The 21,803-nt window shown below is 40.4% G+C and overlaps 1 protein-coding gene across 9 annotated transcripts in view; it reads right to left on the bottom strand.

Moving 5' to 3' along the window:
* HLTF (helicase like transcription factor) overlaps positions 1–21,803 on the bottom strand; it is a 111,284-nt gene that overhangs the window by 73,911 nt on the left and 15,570 nt on the right. For all 9 annotated transcript variants that reach the window (XM_079763930.1, XM_079763932.1, XM_079763931.1 and 6 more), the window contains exons 4-11: positions 17,057–17,223; positions 15,826–15,959; positions 14,553–14,650; positions 12,487–12,561; positions 12,147–12,338; positions 7,832–7,927; positions 4,680–4,755; positions 587–677 (exon numbers count right to left, since the gene is read on the bottom strand). In XM_079763930.1, coding sequence (XP_079620056.1) covers positions 587–677; positions 4,680–4,755; positions 7,832–7,927; positions 12,147–12,338; positions 12,487–12,561; positions 14,553–14,650; positions 15,826–15,959; positions 17,057–17,223 — 929 coding nt within the window. The remainder of the gene's footprint in view (positions 1–586; positions 678–4,679; positions 4,756–7,831; positions 7,928–12,146; positions 12,339–12,486; positions 12,562–14,552; positions 14,651–15,825; positions 15,960–17,056; positions 17,224–21,803) is intronic.

Genomic DNA, 21,803 nt, shown 5'->3' with positions numbered 1-21,803 from the left:
TATTCAAATATCCCCTTCTAGTCTACATTAATATAATACTCTCCATAAATGACTTTATTGTGTCTTATTTCCACTAACAGTAAAGAAAGAACTGAGATGAGCAAAAAGTGCTTTTGTCAAACTATCTAATAAAATGTCAGTTTTTATCTCCTCTAATTCATAAAGCTCTTCTAAAGTTTCAACAAAAATAAAAACCCCAGAAGCTAGATCTTAGTTCCTATGTGAAAGAAATAGGAAAAAAAATAGTAGAAAGACAGGGGATTAAAAATTAATAATTCACTGATGTGCTAAACAAACCTGTGGTGGTCTGTAGTGGTAAATTAACAGAATGACTAACAGCCATTGCTGCCAGTCACCTTCACAAAAATTAAAAATAAATTATCAATTCACTTATTTTATAGATTATTACTTTCCTACCTGCCTAAATCACAGTGCTTTTTGTCAATTTCAAATAAAAAATGTATTTAAAAAACTATGTAACTCAGATATAATGGTCCTCTTTCTCTCCTATATGTAAAAAAAAAAAAATGGAGAAATAAATTTAAATAAACAAATTATATATTATCAAATCTTAATAAGAGTTTACCTTTTGGAGCAGGAACTAGACAATTCTGACCTGGGATATTTACTCTTTCCCTTGACATGTGAAATACTGGGTTCTCCGCTACACCTTGATCCTTCCATTTTAAAGAAAAGGACAAATATATAAAATATTAGTAAATTCTTAGGCTAGCAATAATCCTTCTTAAAACCCTGGTTTTACAACTCAATAATACAACTTTTTAAAAATACATTTGAATTGAATTACAACTTCTTAATATCTCCATTCCTGCCCTTTCAATCAGCCAGCTACTCTACTTGTTTCCTATTCTAGTGTTTTCTCATAAAAAAGTACCTTCAATTTGTTTTGTACCCAGTCTTTCCCCTGTAGTCATCCAGCCAATCCCCAGATTGGCTGAATTTCCTGATGTACCAAGGCAGCTGAGAGCTGCTGGAAAAAAATAAACAGTAAGTAGATAGCAATCTATACTAATAACAGGGTAATATGCTAATTAAATCAGATGTCTTCCAGACAAAGCTGCAGCTGTTGCTGCTGCTGCAAGGGCCGGGCCAAGGCTCAGGCAAGACGGGAATGGTGGCTGCTGCTGCAAAGACCATGATGAGGCTCAGGCAGCCGTGGCGGCTGGCAGTGGCAGCAGCAGCGGCATGATGGGGGTGTCGCCTTCCCCTGATTGGCCTGGTCACCTCCCTCAGAGGGAGGCCAGAGGCAGCAGCACCAAGAGGGTGATGAGGGCAGTGCCTTCCCATTATCGGCCGGAGGCCTCCTGCAGAGGGAGGCCAGACTCCGGCTAAGCCGTCAGTAAGATATCCCCTGAGGGCTCCTGGACTGTGAGAGAGGGCAGATTGGGCTGAGGGACCACCACACCCCCCGCCAGTGCACAAATTTTCGTGCACCAGGCCTCTATTCCTATATAATAAAGAGCTAATATGCTAATTAGACCGAACAGCAGAACGATCGTCTGGACGACCTTCCGGAAGACCATCTGGATGACCTTCCAAACAAAGCCAGGGCTGCAAAGGCCAGCTGAGGCTGCGAGGAGCTGCAAGGGCTGCGCGAGGCAGCCAGGGCTGCTAGGGCCAAGCCCCTTGAACGACTTTCGTGCATCGTGCCTCTAGTCCTATATAATAAAGAGGTAATATGCAAATTGACCGTCATCCCAAAACACAAGATGGCCGCCCCATGTGGACAAAGATGGCCGCCACAAGATGGCCAGCAGCGGAGGGCAGTTGGAAGGAACCAAGCCTGCAAGGGAGGGCAGTTGGGGGTGACCAGATCAGCAGGGGAGGGCAGTTAGGGGAAACCAGGCCTGCAGGGGAGGGCAGTTGGGGGGGACCAGGCCAGCAGGGGAATGCAGTTGGGGGGGGGGAACCAGGCCTGCAGGGGAGGGCAATTGGGGGCAATCAGGCCTGCAGGGGAGGGCAGTTGGGGGTGACCAAGCCTGCACAGGAGGGCAGTTGAGGGTGAGCAGGCCTGCAGGGGAGAGCAGTTGGGGGCGACCAGGCCTGCATGGGAGGGCAGTTAGGGGCGACCAGACTGGCAAGGGAGGGCAGTTATGGGCAATCAGGCCGGCAGGGGAGGGCAGTTAAGGGTGACCAGGCCGGCAGGGGAGGGCATTTAGGGGTGACCAGGCCTACAGGGGATGGCAGTTGGGGGTGACCAGGCCTGCAGGGGAGGGCAGTTGGGAGGGACTAGGCCGGCAGGGGAGGGCAGTTGGGGGCAACCAGGCCGGCAGGGGAGGACAGTTGGGTGTGACCAGGCCGGCAGGGCAGGGCAGTTAGGGGTGACCAGGCCGGCAAGGGAGCAGTTAGGCGTCAATCAGGCTAGCAGGGGAGTGGTTAGGGGGTGATCAGGCTGGCAGGCAGAAGCTGTTTGGGGCAATCAGGCAGGCAGGCAGGCGAGCGTTTGGGAGCCAGCAGTCCTGGATTGTGAGAGGGATGTCTGACTGCCCGCTTAGGTCCGATCCCACCGGGGTGTCCCTGATTGGAGAGGGTGCAGGCTGGGCTAAGGGACACACACACACACACACACACACACACACACACACCGTGCACAAATTTTGTGCACTGGACCTCTAGTCTTCTTTAAACTGCCATTTTTTCTACCTTTTTACTTCCTCAATTATCTGTATTTTCCCTGAGCTATATTTTCTTTCTTTCTAATGCTAACTCATCTACCTGTTCTCTTTATCTCAATTCCTCCCACAGGCCTATAAAATATTCTCTCTATTGTATTCAAAATCTTCCTATCCATGGGTTTCTTTCTTAAACTAAAAAATAGACAACAAGAAAACCCTCACCCTAACCATTTTGGCTCAGTGGATAGAGTGTCGGCCTATGGACTGAAGGGTCCTGGGTTCAATTCCGGTCAAGTGCAGATGCCCAGTGGGAGGCGTGCAGGAGGCAGTCAATCAATGACTCTCTCTCATAATTGATCTATCTTTCTCTCCCTCTCTCTTCCTCTCTGAAATCAGTAAAAATATATTTTAAAAAATGTTTGAAAACAAAACAATACACCCTCAATTCTGTATCTTTTTCTAACTATCTATTTCCTTCTCCTATCTCAAAGATAAACTGCCAATAGCACACAGTTGTATTTCCAATTCTTCACCTACTATTCTTAAAATATTTTCAGCCTGTTCTGCTCTAATCAATCTTCAGAAATTAATTTGTGAAGTGATTCCTAAGTCCAACCATATAACTGCTCAGTCCAGAGATCTCATTACTTCTCCTGACTTCAGAATTTGTTTCTAACCTCTTTCCATAGGTGCTGCTGTCCATGCACATCTACATATATAAAACTCTAATATGCAAATAGACTGAATTGTAGAACAACCAAACAACAGGTCTCTATGACGTGCACTGACCACCAGGGGGGTGCACACGGAACATGGCAGATGTTGGCAACAGGCAGCAGATGACAGAACATGGTGGGCATCGGCCATGGCGTGATGGTAGAGCAGGTGAGCGGGGGCGCCAGACCAAGGCGGGGCACCGGTTGCCATCATCAGGGCGAGACTCTGGTGGTTACTGAAAATTCTTTGTCCCGCACGCGATGGTCCTGTGGCTCGCATCTGTTGCTGGCGCTAGCCCTGCTAGTACCTGTTGCCAGAGCCCGGCGCCAGCCCCGATCACTTGATGCCGTCATTGGGTGTGAGCGGCAGCTGCCGGCTCTGATCACCCCGCAGGGCTTCTCCACCTCCCCCTGCTCCTGAGGGGCAATCGGGCCGGCAGCTGCCTCTTGCACCCGTTGCCGGCGCCAGAGATGCCACTCACACCCACTGCCGGCACCCAGCCCCAGTCCCAATCGCTCGGCACTATCAGTGGGTGCAAGAGGTGGCTGCTGACCCAATCACCTCTGAGAACTTCTCCACCTTCCCCTGCTCCTAAAGAGCGATCGGGGCAGCAGCAGCCGCTCGCACCCATTGAGGGTGCCAGCCCCGCTTGCATCCGCTGCTGGCGCCAGCCCCAATTGCTCCACACCGTCTGTGGGTACGAGTGGGGCCAGTGCCGTCAGTGCGTGGGAGCAGGAGTGGGGCTGCAGGCAGATGGGACTGGGGGCTGCAGCAGGAGGGTCCGGGTTGGGGCTCGGAGGATGAGCTGAGACCCACCCCTGTGCCCCCCACAGCCCCACGGCCCACAGTTATTTTTAAGGTGCACGAATTCATGCACTGGGCCCCTAGTTACACTATAAATACCATAAACTACTCTGAGGTCCCAGAACAAAATATGCTCTATGACTGTGTTTTTATTTTGCTGTTTTACTACCTTTCACAGGGTATGTTGCTCAACCAAAAATGCTCTTCCTCAGCTTCTCTGCCTGATGTACTACCACCCAATTCCATCATCACCTCCTTGATGAAATTTTTCCTGACTATCGTCCTTCAGAAAAAGGGATTGGAAGTTTTTGTACAGCACAGAGCTCCAGCGCTAGAATTACATAATTAACTTAGAATAATCTCACAATAGGATGGTGAAGGCCTGGGATAGGGGGCGGGACAGGCTAGAAGAGGTCAGTGGGGGGGAAGGGGGAACGTATGTTATACTTTCAACAATAAAGATTTGAAAATAATAATTTAAAAATCTCAATAAAATATGAGATATTGAAAATTAAAGTTTACCTTTGGTTAGTTCATCTGTCTTTTCACTGGTATTGTTTCTTCCAAGTTTCATAGATCCATTATTAATATTACATTCCTGGATGAAAAGGCATATTTGTTACATAGTACTGTTGTCACTTTTAAATAAGCTTAAAATGTATCCTATTTTATATTTCTTTTATTTATTTATTTTTTTATATTTTATTGACTTTTTACAGAGAGGAAAGGAGAGGGACAGAGAGCTAGAAACATCGATGAGAGGGAAACATCGACCAGCTGCCTCTTGCACACCCCCTACCGGGGATGTGCCCGCAACCAATGTACATGCCCTTGACCGGAATCGAACCTGGGACCTTTCAGTCCGCAGACCGACGCTCTATCCACTGAGCCAAACCGGTTTCGGCATATATTTGTTTATTTTACATAAAAAAGACTATTTAAGCTGTTACTCCATTCTGGAGCAAAGGGGAAAGGTGCATTAAGTAAAAATAAAAAATACACAAACTGATTAAAATTCTTTCACAGGTATCTCAAAAAAGAAAAGTAGTTGGTCTTTACCTTGCAAAAATAATACAAAAAGCAAACTTCAGTTATAAATGGCATGTTAGTTACTAGGAGAAACATTCATGAAATGGGAGTTACTTTAGAATTAAAAGAAATTCTCAGATGATAAGCTTTCAAAACAAGAGTCCCTACAGCAAGTAATAGATCTTTAATGAGGCTGCCATTGCTATGCTTTTTCTCTCCTGTTTTACTCTATCTGGGATTTTCCTGTCAACCTGACTTTCCTTTTTCCTTCATGTATACCCTTTTGTTTCAAAATGCATCAATGTACACATGAGTACAAAAACTTCTATAAAAGTAAAACTTTATACTTCTTCATGAAAATATTTTTAACTGAGTCTAGTAAGGAAGGATTCCTCCCATCTTACTTCTAATTCTTGACTTGATTCTATAAGTAGGAATAAACCCAAATAAAATGGGGTTTAATTGAATTCATTCTTGCAGGTTAAAAAAAAGAACTAGGTGAAGTTGTCATATTATAAATCAAAACCTCAGAATGGAGGGCAGGATTGGTAGACAGGAGTATAATAATTTTTGCTGAAAATTAGGGCTAATAAAGGATATTTAATTTTAGTTTTAAAAAAACACAGAATTTTAAACATTTTACAAAATCCCATGACAGTTAGGATTTATTAAAAATGTGACTGAAAGAAGATATATCCCCTTCGAATGGTATGGGTGGGAAAATCCAAAATGTAACATTTTTAGAGATATGTAGCTAGAAGAGTTATTTTAGATAATTTTTAAAGCATTAATAACTCCAAGAAACTAATATTAAAAATGCTTTTCGATCTTCTTCAATAGTTAGTACAACCATTTTTATTAAACAGTATGCAAAAAAATCTAAAATTGTATCCACAAATAAAAGATACTCTTTACGTTATTCATTTTATATTAATTTTATTTAGGCAAGCTTTTTCTCCATAGAGTTCAAAGACAAATTTTCTACAACGTCCAACCTATCCAATCATCTAATGAAATTTAAATCAATTATATTTTACTCTGTTAAGCTTGGAATATCTAAATCTACTTAAAATACTGGAATTTTTGTTACAATAAATTCTAAGCTGGAAATCACATTTTCAGCCTCAATTTCAATTAATATAGCAAACTATCCAAAAACTTCCAAATATACAACACCTTAAACGCATGGCTAATCTTGGGGCGGGGGGGGGGGGGGGGAGGGGGAAGGGAGAGTCTTACTGATAATAGATAAGTTTCAAATTGATAACTGACACTGAAGCTATAAATAATCTTAGGTGCTTTTCTTTTAATGACCAAATGTAAAAATAACAGTATATAAAGCAATAGACTATTCAGGTAGGGAATTAGATCTCAGATAACAGAGTTAAACTCGCAATGAAAGTTTAAAGAAGAAAATGCAACTAAGTGCAGACATTAATAAATTTATTAATCAATGGCAGGAAACTGGAGTGCAGTCTCTTTGAAATCTAAAAATTTAGAAGTCTTAAAAAATATTTTTGCACAGATCTTTTGCTTAGTTATTTCCTACTTTAAGTTCTTTGAATTTTCAGCTCAGAACAAAGAATACTGTTTCACTTTAATATTTATTTTTCTATAAAATGAATTCACTTTAATTATTATAAACTGAATATAACTATATTAAGCATACATCTGACACACACACATAAAGTTAATTATCAAAAGTCACCCATATTCTTATCATTAGATCATAATTATCACTATTAACATTTTGGCACATATAGTGTATAACTATACTTAGATATACATAAATATGTATTTAAAAAATGAGGAGTCAAACACTATATACAGATGTGGACTTGGCCCTGTTTTTTTTGTTAATCCTCACCCAAGGATATTTTTTTCCATTGATTTTTAGAAAAAGTGGAAGGGAGCGAGGGCAGGGAAGAGGAAAGAAAAAGAGAGGGAGAGAGGGAAAGAAAGGGAGAGGGAGAGAAAGAGAGAGGGAGAGAGAGAGAAAGAGAGAAATATCAGTGTAAAAGAGACACATTGATTGGTGCCTCCTGCACGCACCCCAATCAGGGCTGGGGATCTAACCTGCAACCCAGGTATATGTCCTTGACCAGGAATCGAACTGGAGACCCTTGATTGTGTGGGCTGACATTTTAACCACTGAGCAACACCAGAGAGGGTGCCACTCGCTTTTTTTAACTAAAAAAATATCATGACAATATTCTTCAAAAATAGAATTTTAATTTTGTATAACTATTAAATTTTACATCTATTTTATAATTTAACTATTAGCTTACTGAGAGGTGTTTCTTTTTTGTGTTTAAAATAATGCCAGGGGAAAATAAACTTGTACTTTTCTCTTTGGAAAAAATACATTTCTGATAACTTCTTTAGGTAGTTTCTTTAAAATAGCATTATTGAGTGGAAGATTATAAACATTTTCAAGGCTCTTGATACAAATTACCAAAATGCCCTCAAGAATGTGGCACTGATTTTCACTCTTATTAGTAACAAATGAGAAAGACCTGATGCTCTGAAAACAATGCATATTATAAATTTTTTGGCAATTATTTTTTAATGACAAAATTAAAAGTTTTAAAAATAAACCAAAGACTTCAGAGGAAAAAAAAAAAACACATTTACTAATATTTTACCTTCTTCAGTTGATTTTTTTTAATTCTTTCAACAGGAAGAGGTTTACCATCATGGAAGTTGGTAAGAATTACTGCAATGGCTGTAAGAGTTTTGCCCTTAAAATGTTTCAAAAAGACAAATGGTCAGATTCTAAAACCCAGTTGATGAGAGAACATTCCAAAACCAATTTAAAATCAATTAAGTAAATATCAAACACCATTTAAAGCCACAGAAGTGTACTGATTATTATATTAAACTAGAGGCCCAGTGCATGAAATTCGTACACGGGGGGGTGGGGGGAAGGGGGGAGGTCCCTCAGCCCAGCCTGTACCCTGTCATGGTCTGGGACCCCTCAAGGGATGTCCTACTGATGGCTTAGCCGCAGTCTGGCCTCCCTCTATGGTAGGCAACTGGCTAATTAAGGGAAGGCACCACCCCCATCATCCTGCTGCTGCTGCAACTGCCCGCCACCACAGCCACAAGGTGTTTTCATCAACACGGACTCCATTCCCTTCACCACGAAAAAATGACAACTTTCTTTAGGCATTTTCAAGATGTCTCTTTCATAGAATATGACATTTCTTTCTTTCTTTTTTAATCCTCACCTAAGGATATTTTTCCATTGATTTTTAGAGACTGTGAAAGAGAGAGGGAAAGACAGAGAGAAACATCAATGTGAGAGGGACACTTCGATTGGTTGCCTCCTGCATGAGCCCTGACCTGGGCCCCAGTGAGGGAGGAGCCGGTAACCTAGGTACATGCCCTTGACCAGAATTGAACTTGGACCCTGCTGTCCGAAGGCCGAGGCTCTATCCACTGAGCCAAACCAGCTAGGGCAGGATATGGCATTTCTTAGCCCTCCAGCAGCGGACCTTCGTTTTTTCCTCCAGGAGTGAGGTGGAAAAACCCTAGATCACCTTCTTGGATCCTTATTACCCAAGTTACCAAGAACACTGTGAGTGGCGTACTGGGAGCTGAGCCAATGAGCAGTCAGAAAAGGTGTTTCCTCTGCAGCTCACGCAAAGAGGCGGGACTGCCATTGCGCTGCGGCTGGAGCAGCCCCAGGCCCCCCTTCTGTGTCTGCTCTGCAGCTATCAGAGCCAGTGTGGTGGCTTGGGTGGCCCCAGGCCCCCCTATCAGTGTCTGCCCCAGGCTCCTCTGTTAGTGGCTGCTCCAGGGCCACCTGCCTCTGTCTTCGTCTCCACTCTGGGCCTCACCTGTGTGCATCCTCCTCCTGACTGGTCATGACTATCACAGTGTCCTGGCCTAATTTGTATAGTACCTCTTTATATCCTATCTAATAAAGCGGGAATATGCTAATTGACCCTCATGCCATCACAAAGGTGGCAGCACCCACAGCCAATAAGGGGGGAATATGCTAATTGACTGCCCCACCCTCAAAGATGGCGGTGCCTACAGACACAAGATGGTGGCGCCCAGTCCCCTCAGCCCAGCTGGGGCGGCAGGCGCCTGAGGGCGGGCCCGGCGGCTCCACGTGTCTGCCTCTGGAGTCCCCCAGTCCTCTCAGCCACCCAGGCACCCAGGTCTGGCCCAAGGCACAGGCAAGCCTCAGATGGTGGCTGCCCAGCCAACACCCAAGGTGCAGACAAGCCTCAGATGGCAGCTGCCCAGCTGCCCAGGGCTGCCTGAGGCTCAGGTAACCAGGGCCGGCCGAGGCTTGCACTGCCAGCAGTAGCAGCAGCAGAGATGTGATGGGGCGTCACCTTCCCCTGATCGCCGGGTTGCTTCCCGCCCCTGAGGGCTCCCGGACCTTGAGAGGGGGCAGGCCGGGCTGAGGGACCCCCCCCTTCCAGTGCATGAATTTTCATGCACCGGGCCTCTAGAATATAGATAATATACATATTAATTAAAAGTGTGTCATTAAGAAATACTTTCCCACACTGCATTGTTAGAAATTATTAAATTATCCTTACTAATAAAAGGCTAAGTAGTCATCACGCCCTCATGCGCGATGCCCTTACGCTGTCACAAGATGGCTGCGCCACAGCGGAGGCTGGCTCCCCGCAGCCCCGTGCACACGCCACAGGGGCAGGACCCCTGGCTCCAGCCTACCTCCTTGGGGCAATCCATCAAGGAGCACTGGATGGGTGGGCAGGACCTACCTCTTTGGGGTGATCGATTGTAGGGCTCCCACACTGTGAGAGGGCACAGGACAGGCTGGGGGACACCCCCCCCCCCGCCAAGTGCATGAATTTCGTGCACCAGGCCTCTAGTTTACTCATACAATACTATAAACATCTCTGAGAAACGTGGTTTTATTAAATGACTGCTGTTCTAAGAGTTTACATTTAACCCTGAACTAATACCTTTATCATGAAACTACAACTTTTGCCTGCTATATAATTCAAAGCTAATTTAAAATTATTAGTCATTCCAAGTATTCACATAAGGTAATCATTTTACTAAATTTCATTTAAATATAATTCCAACACTTAAAAGCTATAAAGAACATGATATATCTTGTAGGTTTTTCTTAAATAAGAAAAATGCAATTTTTTATTTTTGGCCATAGCTGAATTTATAATTAGCAAGACAGAAACAAATCTGGGAATTTTAAAGCAGTGTAAGGCACCAATTTCCAAAGTGTGATCCACAGGCCCTAGGGGACCTCAGGACCCTTTCAGGAGTTATGTGCAATCAAAACTGTTTTCATAATACTTCTAAGACCTTATTTGTGTTAACATCTATAGGAATGCCACAAAAAGCAATGGTGGGCAAAATTGCTAGTGCCTTAGCATGAAACAAAACAGGTGACACTACTTTCTAATAGTGGTTATTGTATTATCTGCCACTCATAATAAAAAAATGTAAATGCCAGTTTCACTTTAAAAATGTTAAAAATATTCCTGATGAAGCAGTACACATTAATTTTATTGAATCTTGCCTTGTAAGTACACATCTTTAAAATATTCTGTATAACAAGATGGGAAGTACACATAAAATACTTCTTTTGACACCAAAATACGAGGGCTATCTAGGGAAAAATCACTGTGAGACTAACCACCATGCATCACTTCACATCATCACTTTTTTATGCATCACTAATTTTACTTGAAAGAATAACCAACAACTAGTTATTCATGACAAAGTGGCAGACATTTTCTTGAAAAATGAACAAAGTGAGTCTATCGCCTTCTAGGGAAACAATTGATAGCATTTGTTGTTAATGATAAAATTTCAATTTTCGAGCAAAAATCAGACTGTTGAAAAACTTGTATCCAATACTATGGGAATAGCAGCTTTCCAAAATGTAAATGCCTAATAAGATCAACAGTATTACCAATGAATTAAAATTGTTGATATAATATAATGAAATGCATTAACATTTGACAGATCTGTATAACTCAGTGAATGATTTTATAAAATGCCTGATGTTATAAAATCATGCATGGGTAAAATATGTATTCAATGTGTAAGTTATACCAAAGGATTTTAATAGAGCAGAGTATAAGAAGTTCACTGATATGACTTTAAAGTTCCACATTATAACTACAATATGTAATGAACTAATACTTGCCTGATTTTGTTATTGTATCAAAGAAGAATATACTTACCTAAAAAGGCTATTAAAACACTGCTCCCTTTCCAACTACATATCTGTGTAAGGATTACATTTCTTTACATATTTTAAACAAAACACATATCACAATGGACTGAATAAAAGAACAGATTCAGATGTCATCTATTAGCCCAGACATTAAAATGATTTGCAAAACTAAGTGTGTTTTCTTATCAAAATTGCTTTTGTTTTGGAATACTTTTCATTAAAAAATATGCTATTCATGTTAACAAGTAAGTTTATTAACTGTTATTTTTCAGTTAATAATTTAAAAAATTTTGTTTAATGTCTAATAGTATAAATATTCATAGATATATTAATAGATATAACCCACAAAAACAAAAGCTCTTTGGGCTGCTCAAGAATTTTTTAGTGTACAGGGTCACTGAGACCAAAAAGTATAAAAACTGCTGATGTAAGGAGTCATAAATATACATTTAAATATTCTGCATATCACATTTGTGATATACTACAAATAATTTTACATAACACTGTTGTCTTTCCTTTTAAAAAATTTGAGAAAAACATGTTAATATCATTATACGAATTATTTTAATTGTACCTTAAGTGTAGAAAAACAAAAAACTTACCATTATTTTAACTTAAACCATAGGAAAAAACTGTGTTCTACACTGGAAGTGAAATCTAGTCCCAAACTGGCATTAACATATTCCTCTTACCTACTTCAAAATTACTTTCTATAAAATCACAATTACAAAATAGAATTTTACTAACTCAAGAAAAAGAATAATTACCAAACCCATATCATCAGCTAAAATTCCTCCATGGACATTTTCTGGTCGATCCTTCTCAGAAAAATTTGTTATTGTGTTATAGTATAAGTCATTTCGCTGTTCCCAGAATGGTGGAAGTTCTTTACTGTTTTCCCGGGAAATCATCCAAGCTAGAGCTTGTTTTTGATGTGGGAGCAATGATGTTTCAATAGCCTATAAATAAAAGAAATGTCATAAATAGAGGTACAATAAGCATTTTCATACCCCCCCTCCAACCCCGAATCTGAAAAACAGCTAATCTTGTGATAAAAAATGTATAAATTAATAGGATATTAATAAATTTAAAATATTGGTTAAGTACCTCAGCTGGTTCCATTTCATGAGTTTTATCATCTTCTTTTAGATCTTCAAACAATTTGTCAAATTCTGTTTTAAGCTACAACAAATAGCAATAAGAAACATGAAACAAAACAATTAAAATAATAATTACACAACTCGGAAATTTAACTATAAAAGTTGAATAACAAAAGGTATATCAATTATTTAAAATACTATACTGCTCAGTGAATACAGAATGAATAAGTGGTTTAGGTATAAAAGGTAACCATGTTACAGTTGGAAGAATATATAGAATAGAGTTGTAAATCTTGGGTTTCAGTAATAGCTCTGTCACAAATAAACCTATAAATAACTTTGGGCAATACACTTAACCTTTATGGCCCTGTATCTTATTCCTGTAAAATCAAAGGAATGAACTAGATTTAGAATGTCTCTAAGGTTCCTCCTGCCATTGAAATTCTATGATTATACTAGAGGCCCAGTGCATGAAATTCGTGCACTTGGGGGGTCCCTCAGCCTGGCATGTGCCCTCTTGTAGTCCTCAGGGGATGTCTGACGGCTGGCTTAGCACTGCTGCAGAGGCAGGAGAAGCTCCTGCCACTGCTGCTGCGCTCACCAGCCATGAGCCCAGCACAGGGCTTCTGGCTGAGCCGCGCTCCCCCTGTGGGAGCATACTGACCACCAGGGGGCAGCTCCTGCGTTGAGCGTCTGCCCCCTGGTGGTCAATGTATGTCATAGCAACGGGTCATTCTGCCATTTAGTCGATTTGCATATTAGCCTTTTATTATATAGGACTAGAGGCCTGGTGCACAAAATTTGTGCACGGGGTGGGGGGGTCCCTCAGCCCGGCCTGCACCCTCTTGCAATCCAGGACCCCTTGGGGAATGTCTGACTGCTGGATCCCTGTGGAATCGGGCCTAAACTGGCATTCAGACATCCCTCTCGCAATCCAGGACCTCTGGCTCCTAACCGCTCGCCTGCATGCCTGCCTGATTGCCCCTAACCACTCGCCTGCTTGCCTGATCGCCCCTAACCGCCTCTCTCTGCCTGCCTGATCGCCCCTAACCGCCGCTGCCTCAGTCCCTGACTCCACAGCTTCGTCCAGAAGGTCGTTCAGCTGTCCAGTCTAATTAACATATTACGCTTTTATTATTATAGATAGGATTACATAGTTGCATTCAAACCATTTTGGTAGATACTACCAGGTACATTTGACTTTTTTTTCAGTCAATGATTTTTTATTTATTATTACTGCAGTAAAAATCTTGCTGTATAATATAAAATACTGGGATGATTTCAATCTTATACTAATTTAGTTGGTTCTTTAAATTGGACCTAGTAAAATTTTATAGCAATGTATATCTGTTAGAATTACTTTTGTAAATATCACATGAATATATAGCAATAGTCCAGAAGAAATCAGGCCAACTCCAAACAGTTAGAAGAGGTAACCTGGGGTTTACCCACCAGACATAGGCTCAAGACTTTCTAACAATAAGTAGGGTAAATTCAGTAATTATAATCAGAATAGAAAAAGGCTAACACTAATACTGATGGGTAGAGACAAAAAAAATGGTGTTATTTGTAGAATCATCTGCATTACTTTATTTTATATCCCTTTCCCTCCCCCCCCAAACTAATTCAGGATAACAGTATCCTAAATTACAAATTTGACAAAGTTAAGAATTAGAGTAATGCCAAAGAACTGGAATTATTTTTTTTAGCACTGTATTTGCAACCTTACTGAAAGGAGTTAAGTTTCAAGCTTCAATTTTTAAAAAATACTTGCATCATCCAAAAATTTCAAACACAACGAAAACAAAATATACTGAAACATCCCATGCATATACAGCAATATAGGTGTTTTAAATGTATGTATGAATGTGAGCCCATGGATATATTCTTTATCACTGATTTCTTTTTACATAAATGTTTACAATATATAATATGTTTATTCTACATGTTTCATAACTTAACAATATATCTGAAGATCACTAATACCAGCACATATATATTTATCTTAACCTTTTAAACACCACTCTTCATTTAAAATTCACTTTTAGATTACAAGATATAAGAAAAGCACACCTGTTCAGTTGTCAGCTGTACTGCAGCATGAACTGGCATACTATAGCTTGGCCCAGCTCTTCCAGAGCCCCAACCACTTTCCAAACTGAATCCAAAAGCTGTAATTTACAAAATGAAGATAAAATCACCAAATGAAATAGGTTATCTTTTAGCAAATAGCTTTTTAAGACTTATAAAATAAGCTCCATCAAAAATACTCTTTAATATATTTTAAAATTTTTTAGCGCTGGCCAGTGTGGCTCAGTTGGTTGGAGCGTTATCCCATACATCAAAAGGTCATGAGTTCGATTTCAGGTCAGTGCACATATCCAGGTTCAATCCCCAGTCAGGGTGTATGCAGGAGGCAGGTGATTGATGTCTCTATCACACAGATGTTTCTCTCTCTCACACACTCTCCCCCTTCCTCTCTCTCTAAAACAAATAAAAACAAATCCTAGGGTGAGGATTTAAAAAAAAATTTTTTTAAAGCTAAATCCTATCATTAATACATTATTAAAATAATTCCACATTATTTGAACAAACACTTGCTAAACAAATAATTCTTTTCCATTCTCTATTGTGAGATTCTTATTGTCTACTAGAGGCCCAGTGCATGATTGAATCATGCACGTGTAGGGTACCCTACACGCTTTCGCTTTCGATCGCGGGGGAGCTGGGTGCCTGTCTGCTGGTGCACCAGGCCTTTCAGAAGCCTCTGGAGCAGACAGGCACCCAGCTCCCCCACTTTTGATGGTCCGCGGCGGGACGTGAGCTCGCCATGCGCAGACGCTGAGCTAGAGCCGCCGCTGGCGACGCGAGCTCAGTATCCCGCTAGCCCAATCAGCTATCTTGGCCACCCCGAGTCCCGCCCCCTGCGCCTCCCGCTGGCCCAATCGTGGGTGTAGCGGAGTGATGGTAATTTACATATTACCATTTTATTAGATAGGATATGTAATTTATCAAAGAGAATATTTACAATCAAGATTTCTAGATACTACCATTAGAGGAATTTCAGGGAGGGACTTATACGACCTCCTTGTATATTTCTGTGTGTGTGTGTGTGTGTGTGTATGCATGTGTGTGTAAAACCTCCTATGAAACTATAGTTGTTTCAAAATAAAGAGGAAAAAATTCCCGGATTTTCTTTAAAAGACTCCAAAAATTTTATAACTTAGAGCCTTCATGCAAATTAGTTTAGTCAACCAAATTCAAAGTATCACTTAAGATAACAAATGTTTACAATTCCTACATTTTTACAATATCAAAATAATAGTAGGTTAAACCCTAAACTTACTTTTTGGTGCAGGACCCAATTTAAATCCATGTTTTTTCAATTGATCTAGAACTGCTTTTCTATTTTCTTCTTTTCCCCAAAGAGTCATATGCAGAGGCATGGTAAAAGCGTTGTTTGCACCAAAAGGGACTACCCTATTGTATTTAAGAAGGAAAAAAAGTAAGAAATTAAAAGTTTCCATTTTTCACTCCCATGAAGAATCTGTGTTGCATTCAAATTTTGCATGAAGTAAAATAGGGAGGAACTAGTGGGCAGACTAGAAAGAAAAATGATAGGAACAGGACCAACAATAATCAGGAGAAAGGGGTGGTTTTTACTAACAATGCCAGAAGAAACAGAGTAGACTAGATAAAGCAGTGTTTAAATATAAGAATAGTCTATAATCAATATTGTAAGATAAGTAAAATAGTAAGTTTAACTGAGAGGGTAGAGCTTTCATTAATACAACCAGAGACTAGCAATCCATTCTGAGACTGGAGAATTATTTGCAAGAACTATTTCTGACCCAGTTTATGCTCAATATTTGAAAAAACTGATGAACTGAGAAAGAAAAAAACAAGTACACAAATAAAGTGAGAAGACATTTCTGAGCCTTTGTCTTCCAAATTCACTTTTTTATATCCTAAACATTCCATACTTAAATTGAGATCACAAACACAAATGTACAAAAGAACTGGAGTATGCCCTAGATAAAGCTATAGCTGATACTCAGCAGCAGTCAATTGATGTCATGTAAAAATGAGAGATCAGCATCATCAAATCTTCCATTTGTCAAGAAAAATCTTCATAAATAATTCTTATATTCAGGAAAAAAATAACGTATAAAATATAGGATATCCAGATATTAAAAAATTGCGGGAAATTTTTAATTTTTAAACACTGTGTAGGCAAAATGAAGCTGACCTATATCTGATCACAGGCTACCAGTTTCACAACCTCTGATTTAAACAAACACTTCCAAACTCCCAAATCTATGCACTAAAAGATTTGGAGAGATAGTGTGAATTTCCTAATATTTAAACCATAACCTATTTTTCTCTAAGGCAATAATTCAAAAGAAAAGTGAGGGAATAGCCAGGTAGTAGAGGCAAATGACAGGAGAATTAAAACATGTATTAAACACATACTAAAGGTGTCCTGATAAAAGTTGTCATGATAACTATATAGACATAACAAATTCAAAAATCAATACAACTCAAAATTATTAAAACTAAACTCTGAAATACATTACCCTTCAACTTGTGCCAATTTGTTGTCCATAATATAGGCCAAAGCAGCTGCAAGATCTTTCTTTAAATGGCCAACCTGATTTCCATTCACATTGTTTACTTTAATTGCATTCTTATCATAGGGGTTATTGGGGTCTCGTTGTAATGCAACCATTTCATTATTATTAACCTAACAAAAATAATGAACAGATAATATTATAAATAATAAACATACAATACTAGCTTTCTTCATCATACTTTATCTGGGATTTCCATTAAATTTTTAATGCTTACTGAGTAACATTGCATAAGAAATGTGTATTTTGTTAGACCCATCCTATCTAATAAAGGCGTGAGGGTCAATATGCTAATTGACTCTCACGCCGTCGCAAAGATGGCAGCGCCACAGCCAATAAGGAGGGAATATGCTAACTGGCTGCCCCACTCTCAGAGATGGCAGTGCCCACAGCCAATAAGGAGAGAATATGCTAGCCTTGGACACCACCCTGGACAACACAGTAAGTAGGACACAAGTGGGACCTCCCATGAGACCCCCTCTGCAGGTACCCCCCAGGTCCACCAGCGAGTGGAACACTAGCAGGACTGTGTGCATGCCCCTGCGGCAGGCACCAGCCAGGATTGCAAGTGAATGGAAAGCCAGCAGCACCTTGCGCACCCCAGCCTCAGGTACCAGACTGTCAGCGAGTTGAATACCAGCAGTGGTTGATCCTCTCTGGCAAAACAATGCAGTGGTTGATCCTCTCTGTGCCTATGCTCCCTTCGGCCCCAAACGCTTGCAACTAACACCTGTGAGACCAGCTCAGTGGGGGAAGGGAATACAGCTCAGAACAGAGACAATCAAGGTGTGAAACCCAATGATGAGCCTTAGGACCAAGGCATCTGCAACCACTGGACACTAGTGGCTTCAACCTCTCAGACCTCAATCAGGTTGGCCAGAGCCAGAAAGGGACAGTGACTCACATTCACCTGCACTAGAGCAGCTCCTAGGAAGCCCAGGATAGACACACCAAGGGACCAGATTCAATAACAGAGCAAAATCCTCCGAGGCCCACGAATAGACCCAAAGGACTTTCAGTGTGTGAGTGTGTGTGGTTTTGTTTTTTTGCTGTGTGTGTGTGCATATGTGTGTGTGTGTGTGTGTGTGTGTGTGTGTATGCTTTATTTTTTGTTAGTTTTTTACCCTTTTTTCTTGCATATCTCTAATTTATCTCTTTCCTTTGATTCTATTCTACTTTAGCCTATTATAATTATTAAATTTTCTTATTTTACTTAGTTTTTGTATTTTACTCATTTCTTTGCCATTATGCTTTTCTATCTATATCTTAATACACCTATTATTATTGCACTTTAATTTCATTATAATTATTTCATCTATTTCCTGTTTCATCTTTTTCCTCCTATACTAGTTCTTTTAGCTTCTTCTTTGCTTCCATATATCCATCTTTTTGTCTTCTTCTTTCTCCCTTTTCCTTTATATCCCCTCTAAGTTTTTGGTCACACATCTTTTAGTATATTTTTTCTTTGAGTTGCTGTCTTTTCTTTTTCCTTCTTAGTCTTTCCTATTGTTACTGCATTGAGTAGCTTGATTTTCATGCTGTTTTTGGCTTCACTCTGTTTTGCCTTATTCTTTTCTGTCAGCACCTGTATAAGAGCTGGCAAAACAATGCAGTGGTTGATCCTCTCTGGCAGCAAGTCAGAAGGGAGATCCTTTCCACGAACAAGACATCAACAATCAAGTCCCAATTACAATTGGAGAACCCAAATAACACACATAAGGAGCACTTCTAGAGCATCTGGCAGAGGTAAACAAAGAGATTGCATCAAAACACTATTTACATTAGGCCAGCCTATAAAAACCGGGATGCATAGCAGTTCATAGAAACAAATAATACATAGAAGCAAATAAAAAGAGACAGCTAAAATGGGAGACAAAGAAAGAACCCCCAAATTAGAGAAAAGAAAGAATCTCCAGTAAAAGAAATAAATGAAATGGAGAAAAGTAACCTATCAGACACACAGTTCAAAGCAATGGTTATAAAGATAACTAAGGAACTTAGTGAAAATTGCAACAGCATGAAAAGGAAAATAAAGGCCATGAACAAGAACCAGACAGAAATGAAGAATGATATATCTGACATCAAGAACACACTTTGTTCCTGGGAGCATGTCCATGCAGCATCCACTTACTCTGCCACCATTTTTAATCTCCTCTCAAAAGATTGGGAGGAGATTAAAAATGGTGGCAGAGTAAGTGGATGCTGCATGGACATGCTCCCAGGAACAAAGTGGAATTACAACAAAAATACAGAAAAACTTCCTGAATAATCAATTGAAAATTCTCTGGAGAGAACCCTGATACCCAAGGATCAAAAGTAGAGACCACATAGAGACTGTTAGGAGAGGCAGAGGCATGAAAGGGCTGGCCAGGTACTCAACACAGGAACTGAAGTTCCCGAGAGATAACTCAGCCACTAAGATTTATGGAATCTAATCCCCAAACTGGGCACCCCAGCAGAGAGCAACAGAAGTGATAAGGGTAGCCACATAACATCTGGCTGTGAAAAGCAGCAGATTGCTGCCTTCTAGGGTGTGACAGCTGGAAATTCAGGCACCCTCTTGAAGAGCCAATGCACAAAATTCCCTGGGGAGCCACCACCTTGTGCTCTGGCAGAGGGAGGACAGAGTGGACTGGAGGTGTGTGACCAGAAACCAGGATTGGGGATTCAAGGGATAGAGTTCAGAAGACAGACATCCCAGTTTCCTCTGCTGAGTCATTCTATCACACAGCAGAAGACATATATCCCACAGACATTTGCGTGGCCTGGGGGGGGGGGGGAGATTTGACCCACCCTACTGGAAAACTCTTTGCCCTGAGGCCACTTAAGAGACTAAAAATAAAAATTAGCCTCCAAGTAGAAGCAACTGCCACACCGTTTAAAAAAAAAAAATCTCTCACCACACCTGAGGGCAATCAAAGTCAGAATCCTGTTAGTCTGTAGGCAGAAGTGGTCTGTGGAGGCTTTGAGTTTTACCCTTGTCTAATCAGTCAGAAATAGTGTTTGACACTGTCCTGCACTAGAAATTGAGAGGCCCAGAGGATCTACCAAATACAGAGTCACAAATCCAAACAGGCAGCCAAAATGAGGAGATAAAGACCACCCCCAAATGAAAGAACAAGAGAATTCCCCAGAAGAAGATATAAATGAAGCAGATATTTAAAAAAAAAAAAAATTATCTGAGCCCTTGCTAGTTTGGCTGAGAGGATAGAGTGTTGGCCTGTGGACTGAAGTGTCCCAAATTCAATTCCAGTCAAGGGGACATGCCTGGGTTGCGGGCTCAATCCCCAGTAGGGGGTGTGCAGGAGGCAGCCGATCAATGATTCTCTCTCATCATTGATGTTACTCTCTCTCCTTCTCCCTTCCTCTCTGAAATCAATAAAAATATATTAGGAAAAAAATTTATCTGAAACAGAGTTCAGAGTAATGATGGTAAAGATGCTCAATACCATGGAAAAGATAGAGTTAACTATGAAAACAGAAATAAAGAGTGACATAGCACAAACAAAGAACACATTGGAAGGAATACATAGAGGATATGTTTAAAGAAATAATGGCAGAAAATTTCCCTAACCTGGTAAAGAAAAAAGTCACACAAATTCAGGAGTCACAGAGAACCCCAAGCAAGAAATCAAACAGGCCCACACCAAAATACATCATAATTAAAATGCCAAAAATTAAAGACAAAGAGAATCTTAAAGGTGGCAAGAGAAAAGAAAGCTGTTACCTACAAAGGAGCTCCCATAAGACTGACTGACACCTGATTTCTCATCAGAAACTCTACAGGCCAGAAGGGAATGGCATGAAATACTCAAGGTAATGGAAAGCAAGGATCTGAAACCAAGATTACTATATCCAGCAAGGCTTTCATTCACAATAGATGGTCAAATAAAAAGCTTCCCAGACAACAACAACAAAAAAGGCTAAAGGAGTACATCACCACCAAGCCAGCACTGCAAGACATGATAAAGGGACTGCTGTAATGAGAAGAAACAGAGAGAGAAACCTAGATGTACAGAATTAAAATGGCAATAAATAAGTATCTATCAACAAGTAAATGGATTAAATGCTCCAATCAAAAGGCATAGGGTAGCTAAACGAATACAAAAATGTGACACAACTATAGGCTGACTACAAGAGACTCACCTCAGAACAAAAGACTCACATAGGATGAGAGTGAAGTGATGGAAAACAATTTTCCTAGCAAATGGAAATGAAAAATAAAAGCTGGGGTAGCAATACTCTTATCAAACAAAATCGACTTCAAAATGAAGGCCATCACAAGACACAACAATGGTCACTGCATAATACTAAAGAAATCTACCAAAAAGAGGATATAACACTAGGAGCAACTAGATATATAAAAAAAACTTATATAGGTCTCTAACAGATAGATTGACAACAATATAGTCATAGTTAGGGACTTTAACCTTTTGCACTCGGATGTCTAGTGCAAATTACTCTTTGAATGTATCAATAATTTGAAATATAAAAAATCCAAATAAATAAGTTTGTATGAAAAGAAACTCCAGTTTTTTATTCTACTGCCGCGCTTTGTAAAATCTGGGGTATTTAAAAAATTAAGTCCCGAGTAGAATACAGGAATCGAGAAAAAAGCAAGCGAGTGCAAAGGGTTAAAACCTCGCTGATTTCACTGGATAGATCTTCCAGACAGAAACTTAACAAGGAAACA

This window comes from Cnephaeus nilssonii (assembly GCF_951640355.1).
Source record: "Cnephaeus nilssonii genome assembly, chromosome: 3".
NCBI lineage: Eukaryota > Metazoa > Chordata > Mammalia > Chiroptera > Vespertilionidae > Cnephaeus > Cnephaeus nilssonii.
This window is presented reverse-complemented; position numbering and strand designations above follow the sequence as displayed.